This window comes from Amblyomma mixtum, chromosome 2, assembly GCF_055824585.1.
Source record: "Amblyomma mixtum isolate Tamu chromosome 2, ASM5582458v1, whole genome shotgun sequence".
Taxonomy (NCBI): Eukaryota; Metazoa; Arthropoda; class Arachnida; order Ixodida; family Ixodidae; genus Amblyomma; species Amblyomma mixtum.
Genome location: NC_143013.1, coordinates 251,067,140 through 251,086,469, shown reverse-complemented (window position 1 = coordinate 251,086,469; position 19,330 = coordinate 251,067,140). Strand labels below are relative to the sequence as shown.

The following is a 19,330-nucleotide window of genomic DNA, read 5'->3' as shown; positions in this document are numbered from 1 at the left end:
GCAAATCGACCTCCATTGTTTTCCGAGCTCCCAGGGAAGAAAACAAGAACTTCATCGTCACGCGGGAAATAAGACGGAATGAGCCCGTTTATCCTTTCCAAAAACACGTCGTTTTAATATGAATGTTCTCGGTTGCCGTGAACATGACTACGTCTTGTTTGTTTGTGCAGAACATCCTTCCTTCTACGGGACCATGTGCGAATTCAATGCTGCAATGCGTTGTGACATGAGACGGAAAGACTTACGTGCCGTAGTACTTGCTCAGGACGATGTTGCTGTCATTCCCGTGGAAGCTGGTGATAGAGCCGACGCTGGCAGTCAGTGCGATGCCGATGAGGAGGTCCTTCTGAATGGTGGTGTACCTCCTGAAAGGGGCATCCCCGGCATTAACTGAGGGCTCCGCTCAGGTTTTAACAAGCAACCTCCCACATACTCCGATATCCTCCCATTAGTTTTAGCTTGGCCACTCGAGAATTTCCCCTTACCTCTGCATAAACGATCCGCTGTTGTATCGCTTGCTACTTTACCATGCTTCTCAGTCTATGACCGAGTTATGCATTAGTATGCTTATCTGGGAAGCGAATAAATAATCGCAGGAAGATAGCGCTGCTAGATAATGCTGAGAGAAGGGAGATTTAGGACAATGCAGAAAGAGGGGGCGCTGAAATCACTGAGTCTGACGCGACGACAATGAGGCCGAAGTTTTCTGAACTTCTTCATGCATGTTTGAGCCATCTTCTGAAGCACATCATTTGAAGTGAAGCACTAAACTTAGAGATTTTTGGCTGCCGTAGCCGCCAGATGTCTCTTCTCACCAAAAAGCCCCGTGGTACAATTCGTACTTCATTTCATTTCATTTCATTTTATTACCTTAAAGGCCCCTTAAAAGGGGTGTTACATAAGGGGTGGCAAGAGTAAAAGCACAAATTCACAATGACAGGAAAGTTTCTACGTTATCAGTGAAAAGACTTGGGCAAGTGATGATGGCAACGTTGTTCGGAAGGCCGTTCCAGTCTGCGGCTGCACGAGGAAAGAAGGAATTAGAAAAAGTGACGGTGCGTGATCGTGGACGGGCAACTTGTAGGCGATGGCTGGTGCGGTGAGATATGCGTGCGGGTGGAAGAATATAAGGTGCGATGTGCATAGGGCTGTGGAAGAATTTGTGAAATAAAGACATGCTGGCAATGCGACGGCGGAGCGATAAGGGTGATATTCCGGATGCTGTTTTTAAGGACGAAACACTGATGTCATAAGAGTAGGATGAATGAATGAAACGTGCAGCGCGATTCTGAACAGATTCGAGGGCATTGATGAGATATGCTTGATGAGGATTCCAGATGGGCGACGCAAATTCTAGTTTGGACCTGACTAATGACTTGTAAGCTAATAACTTGACATGATGGGGAGCATGATGAAGATGGCGCTTTAGGAAACCTAATGTCTTGTTTGCTGACGATATTATATTAGTAACATGCAGGCTCCAAGAAAAATCGCTAGAAATAGTTATGCCTAGATACTTGTATGATTGAATTAGTTGTACGGGAACTTCAGATATTACGTAAGAGAAGGTTAAAAGATTACGGCGACGGCTAATGGACAAAAGATTACACTTACGTGGGTTAAGTTCCATTAGCCATTTATTACACCACTCCTGAACGGCATTAAGATCATTTTGAAGAGAAGATTGGTCAACGGTGGTAAGAATAGCACGATAAAGTACACAGTCATCAGCGAACATGCGTATGTTAGATGTTACATTTGAAGGCAGATCATTAATGTATATAAGAAACAGTAGTGGGCCAAGCACAGATCCCTGTGGGACGCCCGACGTTACTGAGAGTGAGTTAGAGTTCTTATTGTTAAAGTTCTTATTGTTAGAGTTCTTATTGTTAAAAATAACATCAAATAGAATAAAGTGTTTTTACCGAGTTGCCTAAAAAGTTTGGCAGTAATGAGAGATCGGTGGCCTACCGCGAGGCTAACAGGGCTTTCGCGTTTGTACTTATAAGCGCAAAAAATGATTTTTTTAACATTATTACTAGCGCTATTTCCACCTACCCCGAAAAGTTCTGGCGATTTGTTAAAACTAAGCATATTGATACCATTGACTTATTGGTGCGCTGTTTGTATGTCTGTATGTATGTTTGTCTGAAGCCTAACCGGGAAAAGGATGTGCCGTCGGAAGCAAAATTCGCTGATTGGCTAGAGGCAAGTGACGTCGCCACACAGGAGCATTCCTACTAGCTGGAGGGAAGTGACGTCACCCGACCGGGGCATTCCAATTGGCTGAAGGAAAGTGACATCATCAGACCGAAAATGACGTCACATCTGGGAAAGTGATAGTTTTAATGCTGTCGCAATGCCGACACATGCTTTAATTACGTGTCTCTATGAATTTTTGCTCATCCGTTTTCGCATTTTTTTCATAAACGGTGCAGGATTCTAGCATCCATACAGAGATAAGGCAGATTGATTTAGCCACAGTGCGTACTTCTCACCTGCTCTTCCCATCTCCCACCCGCTAACTGTCGTCGCCCGCCTACCTGAAGGGCAAAACGCGAATATATTGCATCTAGGTGTCTACGTATGTGCAGTTCTCGGAAATGATGGAACGGCACGCCGGACGACCTGTAATAACCCGGGATCCTCCGCGCGTTTGGCGATTGCCACAGAGAAATCCACTTCAAGTCCACATCACACTGTGCGTTCAGAGACTTGAGCCTTCGAAGGGCGCCTGCCGCGTGTTTAATTTGCGCGCGCTCACTCTTTCTCCCAGGCAATCCGCTCCTGGAGATAGGTGCTGTCAACGTAGGTGCTCGTGGTGAACCGTCGCTCTGCGATAAAGGTAGAAAGAATAGAGAGATAATTAGAATGTCAGAGAGTTTTAGCATAGCAGATATATTTTTAGCATTTAGCGCATACCATCTGCTGTCACTGCAGATGGCGCCTCGGGGCCGTCTGCGCATGCGCACTGGAGGCTGGCAGACGCGGTGTGCGGTAACCGCGGACGCCGTATGGTATGCTAACACACTCTCGCGCCACGTATACCATCGCTACCGTTGTTGAGAGCCATCTGCGAATCCTGGCTAGCGTCAACGGTATACTGCAGCAGTATCCACAATAACGTTGTGCTAAAACTGTGTATGAAATTCGGAAGCTTGCGGGGAGATATGGGAGAGGCCTTTGCCGTGCAGTGGGCGTAGTCAGGCTGATGATGACTATTATTCAAAAAATCTTGACCGGTGCTGTAGCAATGCATTTGCAACCCTCTCCTATCAGGACGCGCTGGACGCCATGCATTAAGAGCGGCAGTAAGAATTGTTGCTATTCTAGGCTTTTCCCGAACAGTTTAATGAGTCGTGCAGCTTATGCGCTCAATTTTCATCAATCGAGTTGGTCTTGAATGCAGCCCTGTTCGTCATTCTATCAGTTTTCCTACAATTCATTAGATTTCTAATTCGATTCCATTGACCATCAATACAAGGGAGGAAAAGTATTTTTGTTCTGAAGAGCTAAGCCAGGTTTGACGTTTAGTAAAGAATTTATGCGAAGAAAGCTGCTTTGTGACCCCTCTAGCGGGTTTAATTCTCATACTCCAGAGTGGCTGCCATGCCCATACATTGTCGTTGGCATTAAGTGCTAAGAAACTATGTGGGCATAGGGACGACATACATAGGGACCTGTTTGACCCTGTGTCCACAGAGCTGTTCCACTGTCCATAGTATACACGTAACGAGGACAGAGACATTGTCTCTGTCCAAGCTGCACACTGCACGCTACCGTCGTATAGAAAAAAAGATGCCCAGGCTTAGCTTGGTTAAGCCAAGAATGCGTTGCATATTTCGCGGTCTTTTTGCGCGAGGTATTGCTTGGCGGCACTCCATTTTCTCAGCAGCTTTTCCTCCGTAACGTATGGATGGATGGATGGATGGATAGGAGCGCCCCCTTTGAAACGGGGCGGTGGCAACCGCCACCATGCTCAGGCGTCTTTTTTTTTTTTCACGTGGTTTGGTGGCTGCCCGGCCGCGCCCAAGGGCTGAACTGAGTGATTGCAATATGCTACGCATAAAAGGCATGCAAGTGAGCGACCATGGCGCCTTACTGACGAACTCCCGAATGTTGGTGTAGAGGGAGCTCTTCTTCCGTGGCAGCTTCTTCCCTTCGCCGGTGACCGCCTCGGTGAGGTCCTCCTCTCCCGGCCGCAGCGTCTTGCCGCGCTCGTAGATGGATATCTTGCGGTCTCGGAGTCCCGCCTTTTTGACCTCAGAGTCCACCGGTGAAGGGTAGGCCACCACGCTCGACGTCGACGCCGACCTGGGACGCTTCTTGTTCTTGGCCAGGGGGTTCGGGACGCTGTCCAGGTTCAGGTTCACGTGGACCGTGCCTCGTCGCCTGGGCTTTTCGCTGCCTCCGCCTGCTCCGCCTTTGCCCGCGGACGTCAGCGAACTCATTCCGGGTGTACCGAAACAAGCTTCCGTGGGTGTCTTCGTGCTGGGCTTCGCGGCGTTGGCTGTCAGGGAAACCTTGTCCGATGGCAGCGGTGAGCTGGTGTCTGAGCCCGTGCCAGTAGTCGCTATCTTTTTGAGGGCCGCTTGGCCTGCGTAGTTAAATTTTCAAGAATTAGAATGCGTGCCTCTCATAGTGAGCATACCTCTACAGGACGAAGAACCGAAGAAATAGGAAGAGAACACTTTCAGTCACATACAGTCATTGACTACTCAGCAAATGAGAGATACTTGGGATTGTCTTACAGCGTATGCCGTTATAGACGGAGCCCCATCGAACTTTCTTAATACATCTGATTATGAATTGACCACAGCGCCAGGTCTAATAAACCGGAAATTCGAAATAAGCGAGTTTTAACTAACCAGATTTCGCTGTACTGTTCTAGTTTAATGGAAGGCTGTTGCTGCGTAAGCGAGCTTATTTTTCCCGACGACAGATGACAACGCCATGGATAAAGTACGATCAGACTAGCGTGGGACTGAAACGATTTATTTACTGGGCTGGTTTGCGCCGACAAAGAACTGAACAACTAGGCGGCTATAGCGCTCAGCGGCCGTCCAGAACAGAATCACCGCCGTTCTCGGCCGCGCTCAGATTAAAGTTGAAGAAAAACTTTCGAGATAAGGCCCCGGAAACCACCTACGGCTGAACCCAGATGTATCGAATTCGAAGGGGGTTGCGAAATAGTTCGATATGTCGATAATTCGATGTATAAAATAAAATGAAAAAGCTTTTTTATAACCTAGGGGCAATAATACATTGCACCCATGCTTGACGCGTTCTTACAGCGACCTGCTGCCCCCCAGCATGCTAGCAGCACACAGGCCGCCAGGCGTGTCTACGCCAAGCCTGCTTCTCATTGAATATGCAGTTGAAGATGGTTCCGAACTGGCCGTTGCCTTTCATAAGTTATTTGATCCTGTTACAGGTACACCATACATGAAATAGTCTCATTAAAATGTTGATATCAGCAAATACTTCGGCAGCGAAGCATGCTACGAGAGTGTCGCTCCGAGAGCTTAGTTAAGTCGGCTTCACCGCATGACAACGATGTGGTATGGAAATGAAGTACGTACAAGAGACCGCAGGTTATACTCCAGTACTCCCCACGTTCATCTCGTCACGCGGTTTCACAGCGCCAGCCCTGTCAGCAGCTGCCCAAGGCTGCGCAGTATATACTTCTACTCGCGTGAAAAGGATTCGAAGAGCGCAGTTGAAAAAAGCATCACTTAAAGGGCGTAACGCATAGTTCGATATATCGAATGGTCTGCAGAACGCGAGTTCGATATACGCGAACAATAGTGCTATGTGTTTACATGAGATTATCAAGCGGATGTTCTGAATGTTCGATATAAACAATACTTCGATATAGCCGGGTCTGATATACACAGGCTCGGCTAAAATACAATCTCGAATAATGCAGCCAGCAGTTGCCCTCAGCCGCAGGGAAACCAACCGCAGACTAATGAGAAATTGTGTAGTGACGCCATCACTGTTGTACTGTGTGATCGTTGTAGGGTGTCTAAATTACCCACGCAAAGTTATGTTTGTGACGTCACGAGCCTTTCGAATAGCACCAGTTTTCGCGACACGCCAACGCCAACTACACTGGCTTCTCCGCTGAACGGGACCCTTAACGCTATAGCGTTCAGACTACAGATGTGAAGGCGTGAAAAAAACACTGCAATTTTGGAAAAAAAAAAAAACGATTTTTTTCGTTGTTTTCAGACGAGAAAAAATGGAAAGAAACATCGATAATTTCACAATGCAATTTCAAGGTTTTATGATTGCTTGCTTTTAGTTTAGGTTTTCGTTTTTGCTTTGAAAACCATTACAGCCCGCATCTTTGAACGATGGGAAAGCAGTAGTCATCGCCGGTGCCAGGTAGTGCTTTTAAAACGTTCGTGCTGCGAGTACGCGGGTTGAAGGCCAGGTCACATATAAGATCCAGGTTTGACTTAAAAACACACTAATACTTGAACTCACGGCTGAAGTAGAAAATGGCTGCAAATTCTACAGCGCTACACACATGACATAAGTAACATCGGCTGCTGTGCACTTAAGCGGTTTTGGCCAAATACAAGCCTAGCGTCCTGATTTCCAACGTAGCAGAGTACAGGACATCCTCAGGAATTTAGTACAAGACATTTAGTACAATGGGGCCACTTGCTTCAGCGAAGCAAGTGGCCCCATCTACCTGGTGCCAAGGCCTTTGCACCAACCAGCCGCTAACCCGTCTTGCTTGCCGACTGCTGCAGATACCACCATCATCCGCCAGCTGAAACGTCCATACAAGGATTCGCAACAGGCTTTTAGGGGAACGCGTTCGAAAGCTTGTGTATGTGCAGTCGAACCTAGCTGTGGACACAGCTTCAATCCATGCTGCTGCGCGTAGTGCCGCATCCAGCGACAGTGACTCTGAGTCCGATATGGAGTGATATATCAGTTTTCATGTTCCCTTTCTTGGTGCAATAGAACAAGAAGTTTGTTCCACAAATATCTTATTTATATCTCCATATTCGCCTGAAGTGCAAGTCATTATTTATCTTTTCGGTGCAATAGAACAAGAAGTTTGTTTCACAATATAACATTTATAACTGCATATTCGACTTAACTTCGGAGAATTATTAGTGATCGTTGTGCTGTTGCAAATAAATCTGTTTTTGTCACGTTTTGCAAAATTTCAAATTTTTCGTAAAAAAACCCTGAAAAAAATGTTTTTTTTTTCATGGCATTCAAAATTTCCTGAAATTTTACATCTCTAGAACTTCAGACACAAGCTCCGATGAGGCGCACCTCCCGTCTTGCTGGCCTTCTTCTCCGGGGGGTCGTCGATCGTCACGGTGAAGACGCGCGGCTCGGGCATGGCCACGGGTTCCACGACGAAGCTGTACCCATCTTCGTCGTCCGGACTCAGAGCGATCGCTGTTCCGATGTAAGAAAAGAAAAATAAAAAAAAAGTGGCAGGGTTTTAACGGCGTTAAACCGAGTAGACGCGCCAAAGCATATTTAGCCGGTTGGCTCATGGTTTTGATTTGTGTTTAGCTTAACACGAGGCGTGATCGGCTGCGGCGATAGCATAGTGCTCTCGTGCAGTGGCCAGCGAAGTTGATACGTTCGCGCCGTAGCTGGTTTGGAACCAAGACGCGGCAATATTTATTTTATTTCTCTAGGTTGGCCAAGATCACGCTCAAGGCCAAGCTTCACTCACGATTCTTGGTTTGAACCGTCTTAAGTAAGGTCACAATCAAGGTCAAGCTTCACACAAGATTTTTGGTTGGAACCGTGTTAAGTACTGCTTTCGCTCACACAGACACACAAAAAAAAACAAACAAGACAGACTCATTGGCACACACTGTGTTAGTTTCCGCTTAAAGTAAAATCGTAGACTAAGTCGTAAAGCCATTCGGCATGCGAGGATTGTTCGCCATTGCTGACGGTTTGAACACAGCTGCACTCACTATTGCGATGACCACTGTCATGGCCGTGAGCTGGCCAGTAACAAAATGCTACGTAAGACTGAACAGCTTTCTGAATTCAGGAGCTGTTTTCCGAAATGGCAAACGTGATTTTGGATTTGAGCATAGCTTTGCATAGTCAAACTTTGTCCTGATGAGGATGTAATAAGGTCCAGTATTCGCATAAACGACAGTGCCAGCAGCCAGTGACTATATTTTTATTCGTACTGTTTACAAAGCTCACTAAAGACTGAAGTATACCGAGGAAACTGACTTATTAGGGCCTGAAAGAAAGCCGAGGAAAACGCAGATGAAAATATGTTAGTTATACATGGTCTGTTCTGAAAGTAGTAGGACTGATTTTTTTTTAATAAAATTTATTCAAGAGAATAGTACAAACGATTTGAATTTTTCGAAGTAGCACCCTTCCGCGCCTACACGCTGCTGCCAATGAGTTTTCCACTTTTCGTTCACCTCCAGGGACGCCTGGACCGGAATGCTGTTTAGCTCCCTAGTCACGGCCTGTTGAACCGCCTCTACCGATCCGTGATGTTTCCCCTCGAGCGTCGATTTTATTCTCGGGAATAGAAAAAGTCTGGCGGGGCCAAGTCGGGGCTGTAGGCGGCCTGAGGCAGCGTTGCCGCCTTGTGCTGGGCAAAAAATCAGGGTCCTCATTCACATGATGAAGAAGGTCCTGGCAGATGACTTTCCGGTTGGCCTTTTGCTCCTGTGACAACACTCCCGGCACCAACTTCGCGCACACTGTCCTCATGGCTAAGTTTTCTGTCACGATCTCAAAAACTTGAGTTTGAGGAAAGCTCAAGTCATCAGCAATCATTCTGATACTCATCCTGCAATCACTGTTCAGCAAATGTATCACTCGCAACACATTTTCGTTGCTCTTGCTGGTCGAAGGGCGTCCGGAGCGGTCGTCGTCTTCCAATCTTTCCTAACCTTCTCGGAACCGCTTGTTGCACTCAAAAACACCTGATATACCCATGGCAGCGTCACCGTAGGCCTCCTTAATAATGTCGCGAGTCTCTTTGCCCGTTTTACCAAGATTTACACAAAATTTCATCGCGTATCGCTGATCCAGTAAACGCTCCATGATTCTGCCTGACGAGGTGTATCGACAGGGTTTCACAGTACAAGCGACCTGCTCTCTTCAACGGCGGACAGCCGACTGCCGATTTTCCCCAGCATTCCCAATATCCCCCTTCAACGATCCTGTATGCACAGACCGCCTCTTGTCCGCCCGTTCGCCCAGGAAAAAACCAGTCCTACTACTTTCAGAACAGACCCTGTACAACGCCAACAACCAGAAAAATGAAACAAAATATTAAACGTCACATTGTGTTCTACAGATTAGCACAATACCAGAAATACATTTCTTTCTTTTGCCATCATCGGACCAGCTGTGTTCCGTTGTAGTGCAAATGCCTCTCCTATTTACCTTCAATCTGTCTCTCTCCTGCGCCAGCCCTGAGCACCTTGTCTCCATTACCTTCCTAATATCATATGCTCACGTGACATTTGCCGCACCATGCTAAGTTTTCGTTTGCTTGGAACCCACTCCTGTTCCACATTGAAAGGACATGACATAATTTTCCAGTGGCTGCCGGGCCACTGCGGCATTCATGGCAATCACCAGGCTGACGAAGATGCCCGTTCTGCCCACAATGACGGAATCCCCGTTAATATCCCCGTAACGAGAGCTGACGCAGCGTGTGGGCTTCGTTCCTTGAGGCTGGAGCTCACACTTTCAGCGTGGAGCTCTGGAGAGTTGTGCAACCGTCGCCTCAGGACATTGGACCCTGGACTGCGCCTCCGTCTTCTGTGTAATGTAGCGCGTCGTGAAGCAACACTACTGTGTCGTTTATGGCTCGGTGTTGCCTTCACGAATAAGTATGCTTTCCGGATCGCGATTGCCGACAGCCCTTCTCGTGTGAACTGCGCCTGTGATGAGATAATCACCCATATCTTGTGTGAGTGCCCTGCCTTTGTAGCCGAAAGACATAAGCTGCGATGTGCTCTGGACCGCCTGGACCCTCGCCCTTTCACAGAGGCCAAGATCATCGGTCCGTGGCCACAACAGTCAGCTGCCATCAAGGCTTACAAGGCACTCTTTCGCTTTTTGAGAGCGACTGCCTTGATTGACAGACTGTGATTATTTCCCTTTACTTCTCTCTTTCCTCTTTAATTCCCCTCATTCCCTTCCCCTGTGCAGGGTAGCCAACCGGAATCCTTTCTGGTTAACATCCCTGCCTTTCCCTCTCTCACTCTCTCTCTCTCTCTAATGGAACATAACATATCTACTGGCTGCTATACAAGTCCTGCCAATTACCGTTGTCTCTTCTTGATCTAACGCATGATATAATTCACGTTTGTTTCCTACCCCATTCTACCTGTCCCCTCTCTCTTAACGTCGCCTATATCAATTTTCCATCCAGAGCTGACTGCGTTGTTCTCAGTTTAATTTCGGGCCTTTTCACTAGCCTCCAAATTTAAACTCCACTGGTGCTATTCATGACATAAGAGTGCCTGCCAATTGCACTGTACCTCATTCTTATTCTCCTAGCTATCTCACTGTCATGGTCCGGACCTGCGGTGAGCATTTATTGACCCTAGATAAGTATATTCCCTCACGGTTTCTAATACCATAAACTGTTGTTCACTCCCAAGACCAGTGAATATTGTTATTTTTCGTGTATTAATTCTTAATCTCACCTTGACTCTTCATTTAAGTTTTAAATAATGCGTTGCAATTCTTCCCTGAATCACTGATAACTTACCTGTTAACTTATAAGTTAACTTATAAGTTATCTGCGTAATGTCGTCAGCAAATCGCATGTTACTTACTACCGTTTATCCTTAACTCTTCCCAACCCAGCCATTTGAATACCTCTTTTTTTGTGATACCAGTTAAAAGCATGTGGTGCTCGTGAAGGCTCATAAACTGAAAGCGAAGAAGACTACGGCCGGAAGCAATTTGTCCTTGCACGTGGTTCGAAATATGGGCTCCCCGCCCAGCGAGAAACAACGTCGATGGAAGGTTGTTGCGTTTTTATAACACCTTAGGGGACACATCAATATATTTTTAAAGCGCGAGAACAGAAACGATAAATACGTACCTAGACATACTCAAAAAACATCCTGTTTAGAGTACGTAATCTCCACGGCAATAACGGAACTCCATCTATAGAGCAGAAAAATTGACGTTTCTCGTCGCTTGCTCTAGACTTAATGCCATCCTATAGAGCTTTCGCCATCCTGTAAAGCCTTCCTATAGAGCTCTGCCAAGTCCTGTCATCTAGGCCGACGGCTTTACATAACGATATTTTTTTCCCAAAGCAGGTTTTGTAATCAGGTTACCCCAGTGAAACAGGAAAAAAAAAGCAAAATTCTTTCGCGTTTTTTTTTTTTGGTGTAGCGTGGCAACGGAATTTGAGAGCAATTACCGACTTATACGTTACCTGTCAAACCTGATGGGAAAAATTAGAGAAGTACTTGCCTGAAAAGTTGAACAAAAAACGCCTAAAGAACTATTTTGTGCTCAATTTTCTGCCATGGAGTCCACGTTCATCTTCTTACGCTTAAAAACTTGAGTTTGCAAAAGGATAAGCTGTGAAAGAAAGTCGTCTGCACGCGCTGCATCAACGTAAGCGCTCACCATGGCAACCATCCATACGAATGGGTTTGTTTGCCGTCTCACTTGTGGTTAATGCTCTAGAAAGGTACACTGCTCTGTTGTCATTCATTAAGAACACACAAGAAGAGAAAAAAGTATCTTTTAAAAATTTCATAGCTGTTGCAAAGGTGTTTCGAAACGCAAAGTAATGAAGTTTAGTACGGCAGGTGACAAAAAAAGAGGACAGTCGGCGCAACGTACGCAAGCTTAGCCAATATCTGTCACGCAGGTAATTTGGCTCTTCCATTCCCAAAATGGGACGTTATACAACAGGTGTAGGAGTTATCATAAATATAACATAGCCTGCTTCCTGTCAGGCGCACCCGTCTTGCGCACATGATAATAGACGAGGAAACTAATAAAAATCAGGTCAGTAGCAGAAAAGGAAATTGCCTGCAGCATTTGCTAACAATTTTCTACTTATTGAGTCTTATAAAAGCGGTGCTCCATTTTGAAGCTACACCTACAGCGCAAACTTAGCCAGAGCCAATAACGCAGCTGTTTGCGCACTGCTTAGAAGAACGCCTTGCAGTTTGTCCGTTGCCTTAAAATCTTCGTACATTCTATCATGATTGGAACGTGCTTCACAGAATAGTTCATACTTAATAGTTAATGAATTGTGGCGTGTTAACGAAACGCAGTACGCTATATGAGGCAAACCGTATGACAGAAGACTCCCTATAAATTCAGCAAGAATCTCCATTTGTGGAAGGCTCGTGTTGATGGTGCTGTTATAAAGGCTGCCAAGTCCTCAGACTTCGTTCAGCGAAATCTCAGACATGCATTTTGCAACGGTCCTTGCAATACGCACACGTTTTGTTTTTCGGCATCGTCAAGACACTGAATCCCTTGCCAGAAAAACAAATCTGTACTGCTATGTAAAGTGCGTGTGTTGGTGTGTGTGGCTGTTTTAAAGCTGCAACTCCTACGAGGAAGCGCCTTCGGGCAAAGCGGGGTATGTCTCGAATAAATAACAAAGAATAAAGTCCACCTGTTCTAGAAATCGCAACAGCAACCTCGGTACACTGGCGTCTTCGCAAGAGACGTTCTTGCACAACGACGAAAGCTGCGCGATGTCGATGTCGATTAAAGGCTGTTCCTTTATAGCATCTCGAGGACTCTGCGCGCGCCTCCGCAGTCGAGAAAGGATTACTACAAGCGGTTCCTTTAGGGAGTGAAGAGTGCGTGTGGGCGTTCGCTTGCTCTGGAAAGCGAGTGTTGTCGTAAGCCTCGTGAAGAGAAGGGCTTCTTCGAGTAGTGGGCCGAGGAGTACGTACTTCTCAAAATCCTCGACGAGAGGCGCTCCCGTTGATCGGCAGGGGGCCTGTGCATCGTTCGAGATATGGACGAGGGCTCTTCGACGCGCGTCCTCCGCCGGTTGGCGAGGAGGCCCGCACCGCTTGAGAAGCGCCGCCTGAACTTCTGGGCGTAGGCCTGCGTAGGAGGGAGGTATGGAGGGACTGAATGCTATGTGAAGAAGTACAGAGTGTGTTACAGTAGCATACATTGCAAGCGGGGCGTTTTCTGGCCCGGTAGTACAATTTAAACACAAATACGCCTTTTATTGGAATAAAAAAGGTGTTCTCTAGAGCACTCCCTTTTATGAGAGTGAGCTAGAGGACGGCTTATTCCCTTTTTACTACTTTTTGCTTGGAGTGTGGGAGCAAGTTGTCATTATATCGTTTTTTGTTTACCTCCCTGAACCTTCTTTTATTAATTATCTTTTTATCTTGCTCCTTGCCTCCGTTCTGCATTCTCGCTGTCTCATTCCTTCTTGCTTATTCTGCATATGCTATTAATTAATGGAAAAAGTAATTACTATTGGGCTTGCTTTTGCAGCGTGTTTAACCCGGCTTTGTTTATTAGGTGTGTGGGTGAGTCAGTCAGTGTATAATTGCTGCAGATAAATCTTGTAGCCTTTTTTGGAACTTCCTACAACTCGTTCTTTAGTCTATCCGATAATTCGGAATAAGGCAATAGTTGCATGTTCTATTGTACGGCTGTGGCAAATTGGTCATACAGGGTGTTCAAAATTAGACTTTCCAGATTTAAGAAAATAAACGACGAACTGCACACAAAAGCGTTTATCTGGCTGATTATGCGACAAGGCAGGCACAAAGTGAAAGGATAATTGCCATCTTCAGTGGCTTATTTAACTAAAATATAATAATTAACTTTTTAGCCCTGTAGTTAGCATTCAGGTTTGTATTGAAAACTTGAAAGAGCGAAGTTAGATGTCGGTGTTCACAGGAAGCCTGTAGGCTATATACATCATGCCTTTGGAGACGTCGAAAGCTATACTTGTGAAAGAGACGTCAGTGGAGCGCTTGCAGCAGCGCACCTTGAACTGCTCCTCGCGGATGACGTCGTTCTGCACCTCGGCGATGGCGCACTCGACGGTGAATACCATGAGCACGGCCGTGAGGCTCGCCCCGAGCACTTGCGTGAGCAGCAGCGTGCAACTGAGGAAGGCGAGAAGGAGGGAGCGCACGCGGGTGCCGAACCCCTGGAGCAGCAGGAAGGCGGCACGCGTGTACAGGCTCGTGAAGTGGCGCAGCGCCAGCGCGAAGCTCAGGCCCAGGAACAGCGACACCACAGGCTCCTGCGATAAGGGGGACAGCGAAAGAGGACGAGGGGAAGGTTACAGAGCGAGGAAAAGGCGTGGTGGCTTTCTCACTTCGGATGTACGCATTAACCGAACATTAATCGCCCTCTCCACTTTGCCTTATCTCCAACGAGGCTTCATATGCCAACGCCGGACACTTTTTGAAATAACGGGCGTTGTAATGAACTCCCACGTTCACCTCCTCGAAGATAATCTTGTCGAAGTGGGGCGGAGCCATAAATGACACGAGAGTCGGATGTGGATGCTTTCGAGTGCGCACAGCCTGGGGTGGTCACGTGGTACAAGTTGGCCTTTAAGAGGGTGCACTCATAGAGGCGGAGGAGAGGGGAGGAGGGCTAGGGATGACTATTGCTGTCAGTTATTCGCTGCGTGATGGGGCGAGATGCCTGGGAGTTTTAAATGCTCAGCACATGGATTTTAAAGTTTCTCGTTTCTTCACATCATATAAAACAATTTCTGCGGAAAACAATGCACTTGTGACATTACGAGCTCCGCGCTTGCCGACGGCAAAATTTTGAGGTTTCTTTAGGGTAAGTTGAGCCATTTTCATGAGGGGTTTGTCGATAACAGGTACCATTTTTATCATCCTACGTGCGTACGGTGGTTTGCACCATGTCAATAGCGTCAACTGGGGGTCCATGGTAACGTCCTTGGTTGGTCGAAAGCTAACTTCGGTTTGCTTTTTTTTAATTGTTTCGGCCCAATATTTTGAGAACCGATTTGTTGCAACTAACAGATGGAGGTCTGAGAAGTACCACAGCGACTCAAAATCTACAAGAAATCTCCCGGACGTCTTCCTATACATCCGTATCGCTCACCGAGACGTATCCGCTGGCGACGTCGTCGGGCGGCATGATGTCGAAGAAGGGCAGCAGCAGCAGCGGCAGCAGCGACGGGGCCACGAAGGGCACGCTCTCCAGCACCCAGTACACGGCCATCAGGCAGGCGCAGAACACGTACCGCACCGCCTCCTGCGGCAGCGGAAGCCCAGTCGCCTATCAGGCCTTGTACGGGGTCAGGCTATAGGCATTCCGTCCATGGGAGGAGTTCTGGACAAAAGCTACCCTCACTTATTTCGATGATGGTGACAATAATATTTTTTTTTTTTAACGGCGCGAAATGAACTTGGCCAAAGAGCGTTATGTTAGTGCACTTTAGGTCTGCATTGGGTTAGGAGGGGTGGGGTGGGGGGCCGGGGGGGGGGGGGGGGATGCAAATATCTATTTTTACTGTTCTACTGGAAAAGACTAGTGTGAATTCATCAAAAACGTGTAGTCCAGTGGTTTGAAACCAACGAAGTCGAGGCTGCGCTTTGTGAGACTTACTTTCAGAAATTTTCTTATGCCTCTTTTGCACAGGTAAACCGCGTCTTTGACAACAGAGCATGCGAACGAGATTGTTTGCTGGCTGTTAATCCTGACGTCACAGGTAACAGCTGCTAATTATAAGAGGCCAAAAGATTAACAGGGCAATGAGGTAATAAAAGATATTGCCGAAAGTAGACTATATATTATCGCTGCTGAAAAGGACACAGTAAATGTAAGCCAAAGATTGTCTAATCTTGCTCGTCGCAAGCGTGACGTGAGGATACAATATGGATGTGACATCACTGCGACGAGCGTCATGAAGAGGCTGGATCGCGGAGGCTCCCCGTCATTTCTTCCAGCCTCTAATTTCAGAGGAAAGGCGCTTTTTTTTCTTGTTTACCTGGTATTCACCTCCTTACTGTCATGAGATTGTGTCCACAGTTTGGGGTTTTATTCTCGCCTTAAGCTATATTTACTGGAATTAAAATTTATGACTTACAAGCAACGAAGTTGGTGCGTATTATGAGCTGTCTCAAGTATTTTTACCTGGAGGGCATTGATGCTTAATTTAAGTCTGAATCTCAGTAAAAAGTCACTTTTTGCTAACATTGGAAGCACTTATATTAAAATGAACTCTGTTTAACAATTTTAAAGCATTTTCAGCATAAACGGCAGCAATTGGTGAAAGTGAACAAAAATTATGGCCGAGAAGTTAACGACGATTATGTAAAAATTTTGTTAAAGCGTCACTTTTTTAAGGGCTTTTTACAGAACCAAGAAAACGCGGAGAATGGTTGCGTGGCTTCATTAACAAAATAAGATGAAAGATCAACAGAAGTGAAGCGTTCTAAAATAGGATTGGTCATTGTACCTTGTTTCGCATTTGATTTTAAAATTTTTAGCTCCAACCAACTTTTGCTTCTTCGTGGAAACTTAAGAAAACGCTCTAGAGAGGAAAAAGTTAGCTTCCAGAAAAATACTTCGTTGAAACTCCATGAACACAACCTCCAACTATTCTTTTTTTTTTTTTTTTAAAAAGAATTGGCGGAAGTCAGTTTTGAGGTCTGGTACGTTTCACGCAGAATAACCACGTAGGATTGAATAATAAACACCTTAGAAGCTTCCAATTTTCAAATGAAAGTGCTCTGGTAGGCAACTCAGGGGATGAACTGAGGTCCATGCGTGCAGTCTAACGGGATATGAAGGTTATCAAATTCGTTCCAGCTGAAATAGACCAATAATCTTTTCCTGGCGTGACGTCATTTAGTTCGCAACAAACATGATGGTGCAGGATAGCAAAATCCTTCGTCTAGCTAAGCTCATGTATTCAATGTAGCGTTCTTGAGAAAATAAACCGTGCCCGTGGAGTTTAATCCGACTGGGAAAAGCCTGAAGTGATCACTTTCAAAACGTTTTAGACAGTACAATATACTTACAAAATGGTCTATAAGTGTGCGCTATAGTCTAGGAATTGAGCTGCTGTTTACGATTAGCAGTCAGGAAATAGAAGCAGTAAGAGAAAACACTGTTCAGCAGACCTTATTCGTGGACTAGATGATATGCCATTACTACTGAAAAATGGTTTCTCTTGAGGATTACGAAACGCAACAGGACCAGAAAAAAGATCAGCCAGACGACCACAAACGTTATCTGAAGTGTTCTGTTCTGTCCATGCTAATCCCTTCTTCGGTCCCGTGTGTTTTGTAATCCTCAAGCGCAACCATCTTCCTACAGCAGGGGATCCACGTATCTAGGTCAAGTTATGACCGCAAATCTTAACCACGAGAAAGAAACTGCCAAGAAAATAAGAAAGTGTCGGAGTCGGCAAACGAGTTTTGCGGGCGTTCACGAGTTATGAGCGGCAGCTTAATCAAGCGAGCAAAGCTAAAAAGCATGTAACGGCTCTTCCTGACATTATTGAGCTATGAAGCTATGAAGCTGGCATTAATCATGTACTGTCAAATATGCACACAAGGAGGTGCACTTGGGTGAGATGAGTTATGCGATGAATAACTGACGGTTTATTACAGTAACAGCGCGGATTTTAAACGATGAAAAATGTAGCTGGTAACGGCCAGAAGTCAGAAGGGAATATGAGACAAGGGACATTTTCTGGGGTTCGGGTATACGTGGCTGGAGCAGAGCAGGGCTCATTGGGAGAGGTCTTCGGTCTAGAGTGTACCAAACATATAGCTGCTGCTTCTGCCGCTTACTCCTCTTTTAGCCACTGATGTTTATACCAAGCAGTGGCAGCTACCAAATACAAAGCAGCATGGAAGCTTCCTTAACGCAACAGGGTGGCATCTTCTTGGCATATTTCCGGCCATGTAAGGCATTGCAAAACACCGGTAGGGACCTCACTCCGGTTCTCTCTCATGCGCCTTTATACGTAGCACTAAATACGCGCGGACATCAAAGTGGACTCTACTCTTTCGATTGGCTGATGAATGCCTATTTTCCCAGCAGCAGACAGGTGAAAACCTCGGCTCTCGCGAACTGAGCTCCAACCCAATACCGCGTGATTGAACACACATTGAGTGCGGTATTATCTTTCCAGCCTAAGTCAAAAGTCCCAAGGCCACAGGTTTTGGTGCCGGAACCTGCAGCACGTCACTTAGACTCCATGAACCTTCATATGTTTGGAGGGTGAGAACTGTTTTCTTCATCCTTTGGGAACGTTATACTTTCGAATATGCTTAAAGCGCCCCACTGCGCCTCTCAACACACAACCCTGTGGTCTTGGGACTTTTGAGCGAGACAGCGCATGTCTGAAACGAATGCAGGCTCGAAGAGCCAAAAAGTCGCCCATATAACGCGATATCAAGCTAAATGCATCTATGCCAGAAAGCGAAGTGACTACAATGCAGTAGTCGGATACCACTCGAGAACGAAGAGGCAAATGCCCATAAAAAGAGGCCATACAGCAATTGGCGTCGACCAATTTTCATGACGTCGCTGGTCTACCGCCTTGCGCTATAGCTACGCCACGTTAGCACTTGCAAGGCGGTTGACCACGACGCCTTCTTTAAGTGACGTTTGCTGCTTCGTTCTTGAGATTTCTCCGACTACAGCTAGCTGTTCAATGCCGTGTCGTCACGACAGCGATAATGAAAAAAAAAAACTCCCTCTCGCCTGGTTGTCGGATATCACCAGCATGGGCGACAGGAACACTGGCGCCACGTAGCTGCAGAGAATCCGGTTGGGCAGACGCCGGTTCTGGCTGTCCGTCGACTCCGGGTAGGTCAGCATGGCCGGGTCCGGGCGAGGTCTCCGCTGGCTCGCGTCCCGGGATGCGCGCGGACCACACCTTCTTCTTTCTCTCGAGGCGCTTGAGGCACGTGTTCATGCGCCCGCGATGGTTAATTGTGCTGTCAGTGGTGCTGCAGCCACATCATCATCGCGATCATAATTGTCACCATGCCACTTTCTAGATTTAAATTGTGTAGTCGGATCTGTTTTTCTGATTCGGCCGAAGACTCGGGGATGGCTATAGGAGAGCTGTTAGCATCGAGAGTTATGCTAACAGAAGCCAAGCTAATCCAAGCCAAATGCGAATCGTCTACTTCTAATACACTGTAGCCGTGCTAAAGAAGAGGTTCAAGAGAGAGAAAGAAAAATGTTGAGCAATTCCCACACTTTGGGTACGTGCCACTCCAACAGAGGACAACAACAACGTTTAGCACCCAGAGGAAATCGCAGTTACTTTGGTGGTCCCTCATTCCAGGAGCTCATTAGCTCTTGCCGC

The 19,330-nt window shown here is 46.5% G+C and overlaps 1 protein-coding gene across 1 annotated transcript in view; it reads right to left on the bottom strand.

Moving 5' to 3' along the window:
* The window catches only part of LOC149363508 (uncharacterized), a 38,531-nt gene extending 19,697 nt beyond the window's left edge, over window positions 1-18,834 (bottom strand). Inside the window, exons 1-8 of the mRNA XM_089568564.1 lie at window positions 18,718-18,834; window positions 15,097-15,249; window positions 13,994-14,254; window positions 12,930-13,086; window positions 7,303-7,431; window positions 4,064-4,597; window positions 2,765-2,834; window positions 246-365 (exon numbers count right to left, since the gene is read on the bottom strand). Coding sequence (XP_089424690.1) covers window positions 246-365; window positions 2,765-2,834; window positions 4,064-4,597; window positions 7,303-7,431; window positions 12,930-13,086; window positions 13,994-14,254; window positions 15,097-15,249; window positions 18,718-18,834 — 1,541 coding nt within the window. The remainder of the gene's footprint in view (window positions 1-245; window positions 366-2,764; window positions 2,835-4,063; window positions 4,598-7,302; window positions 7,432-12,929; window positions 13,087-13,993; window positions 14,255-15,096; window positions 15,250-18,717) is intronic.
* Between the last annotated feature and the right edge of the window lie 496 nt (window positions 18,835-19,330).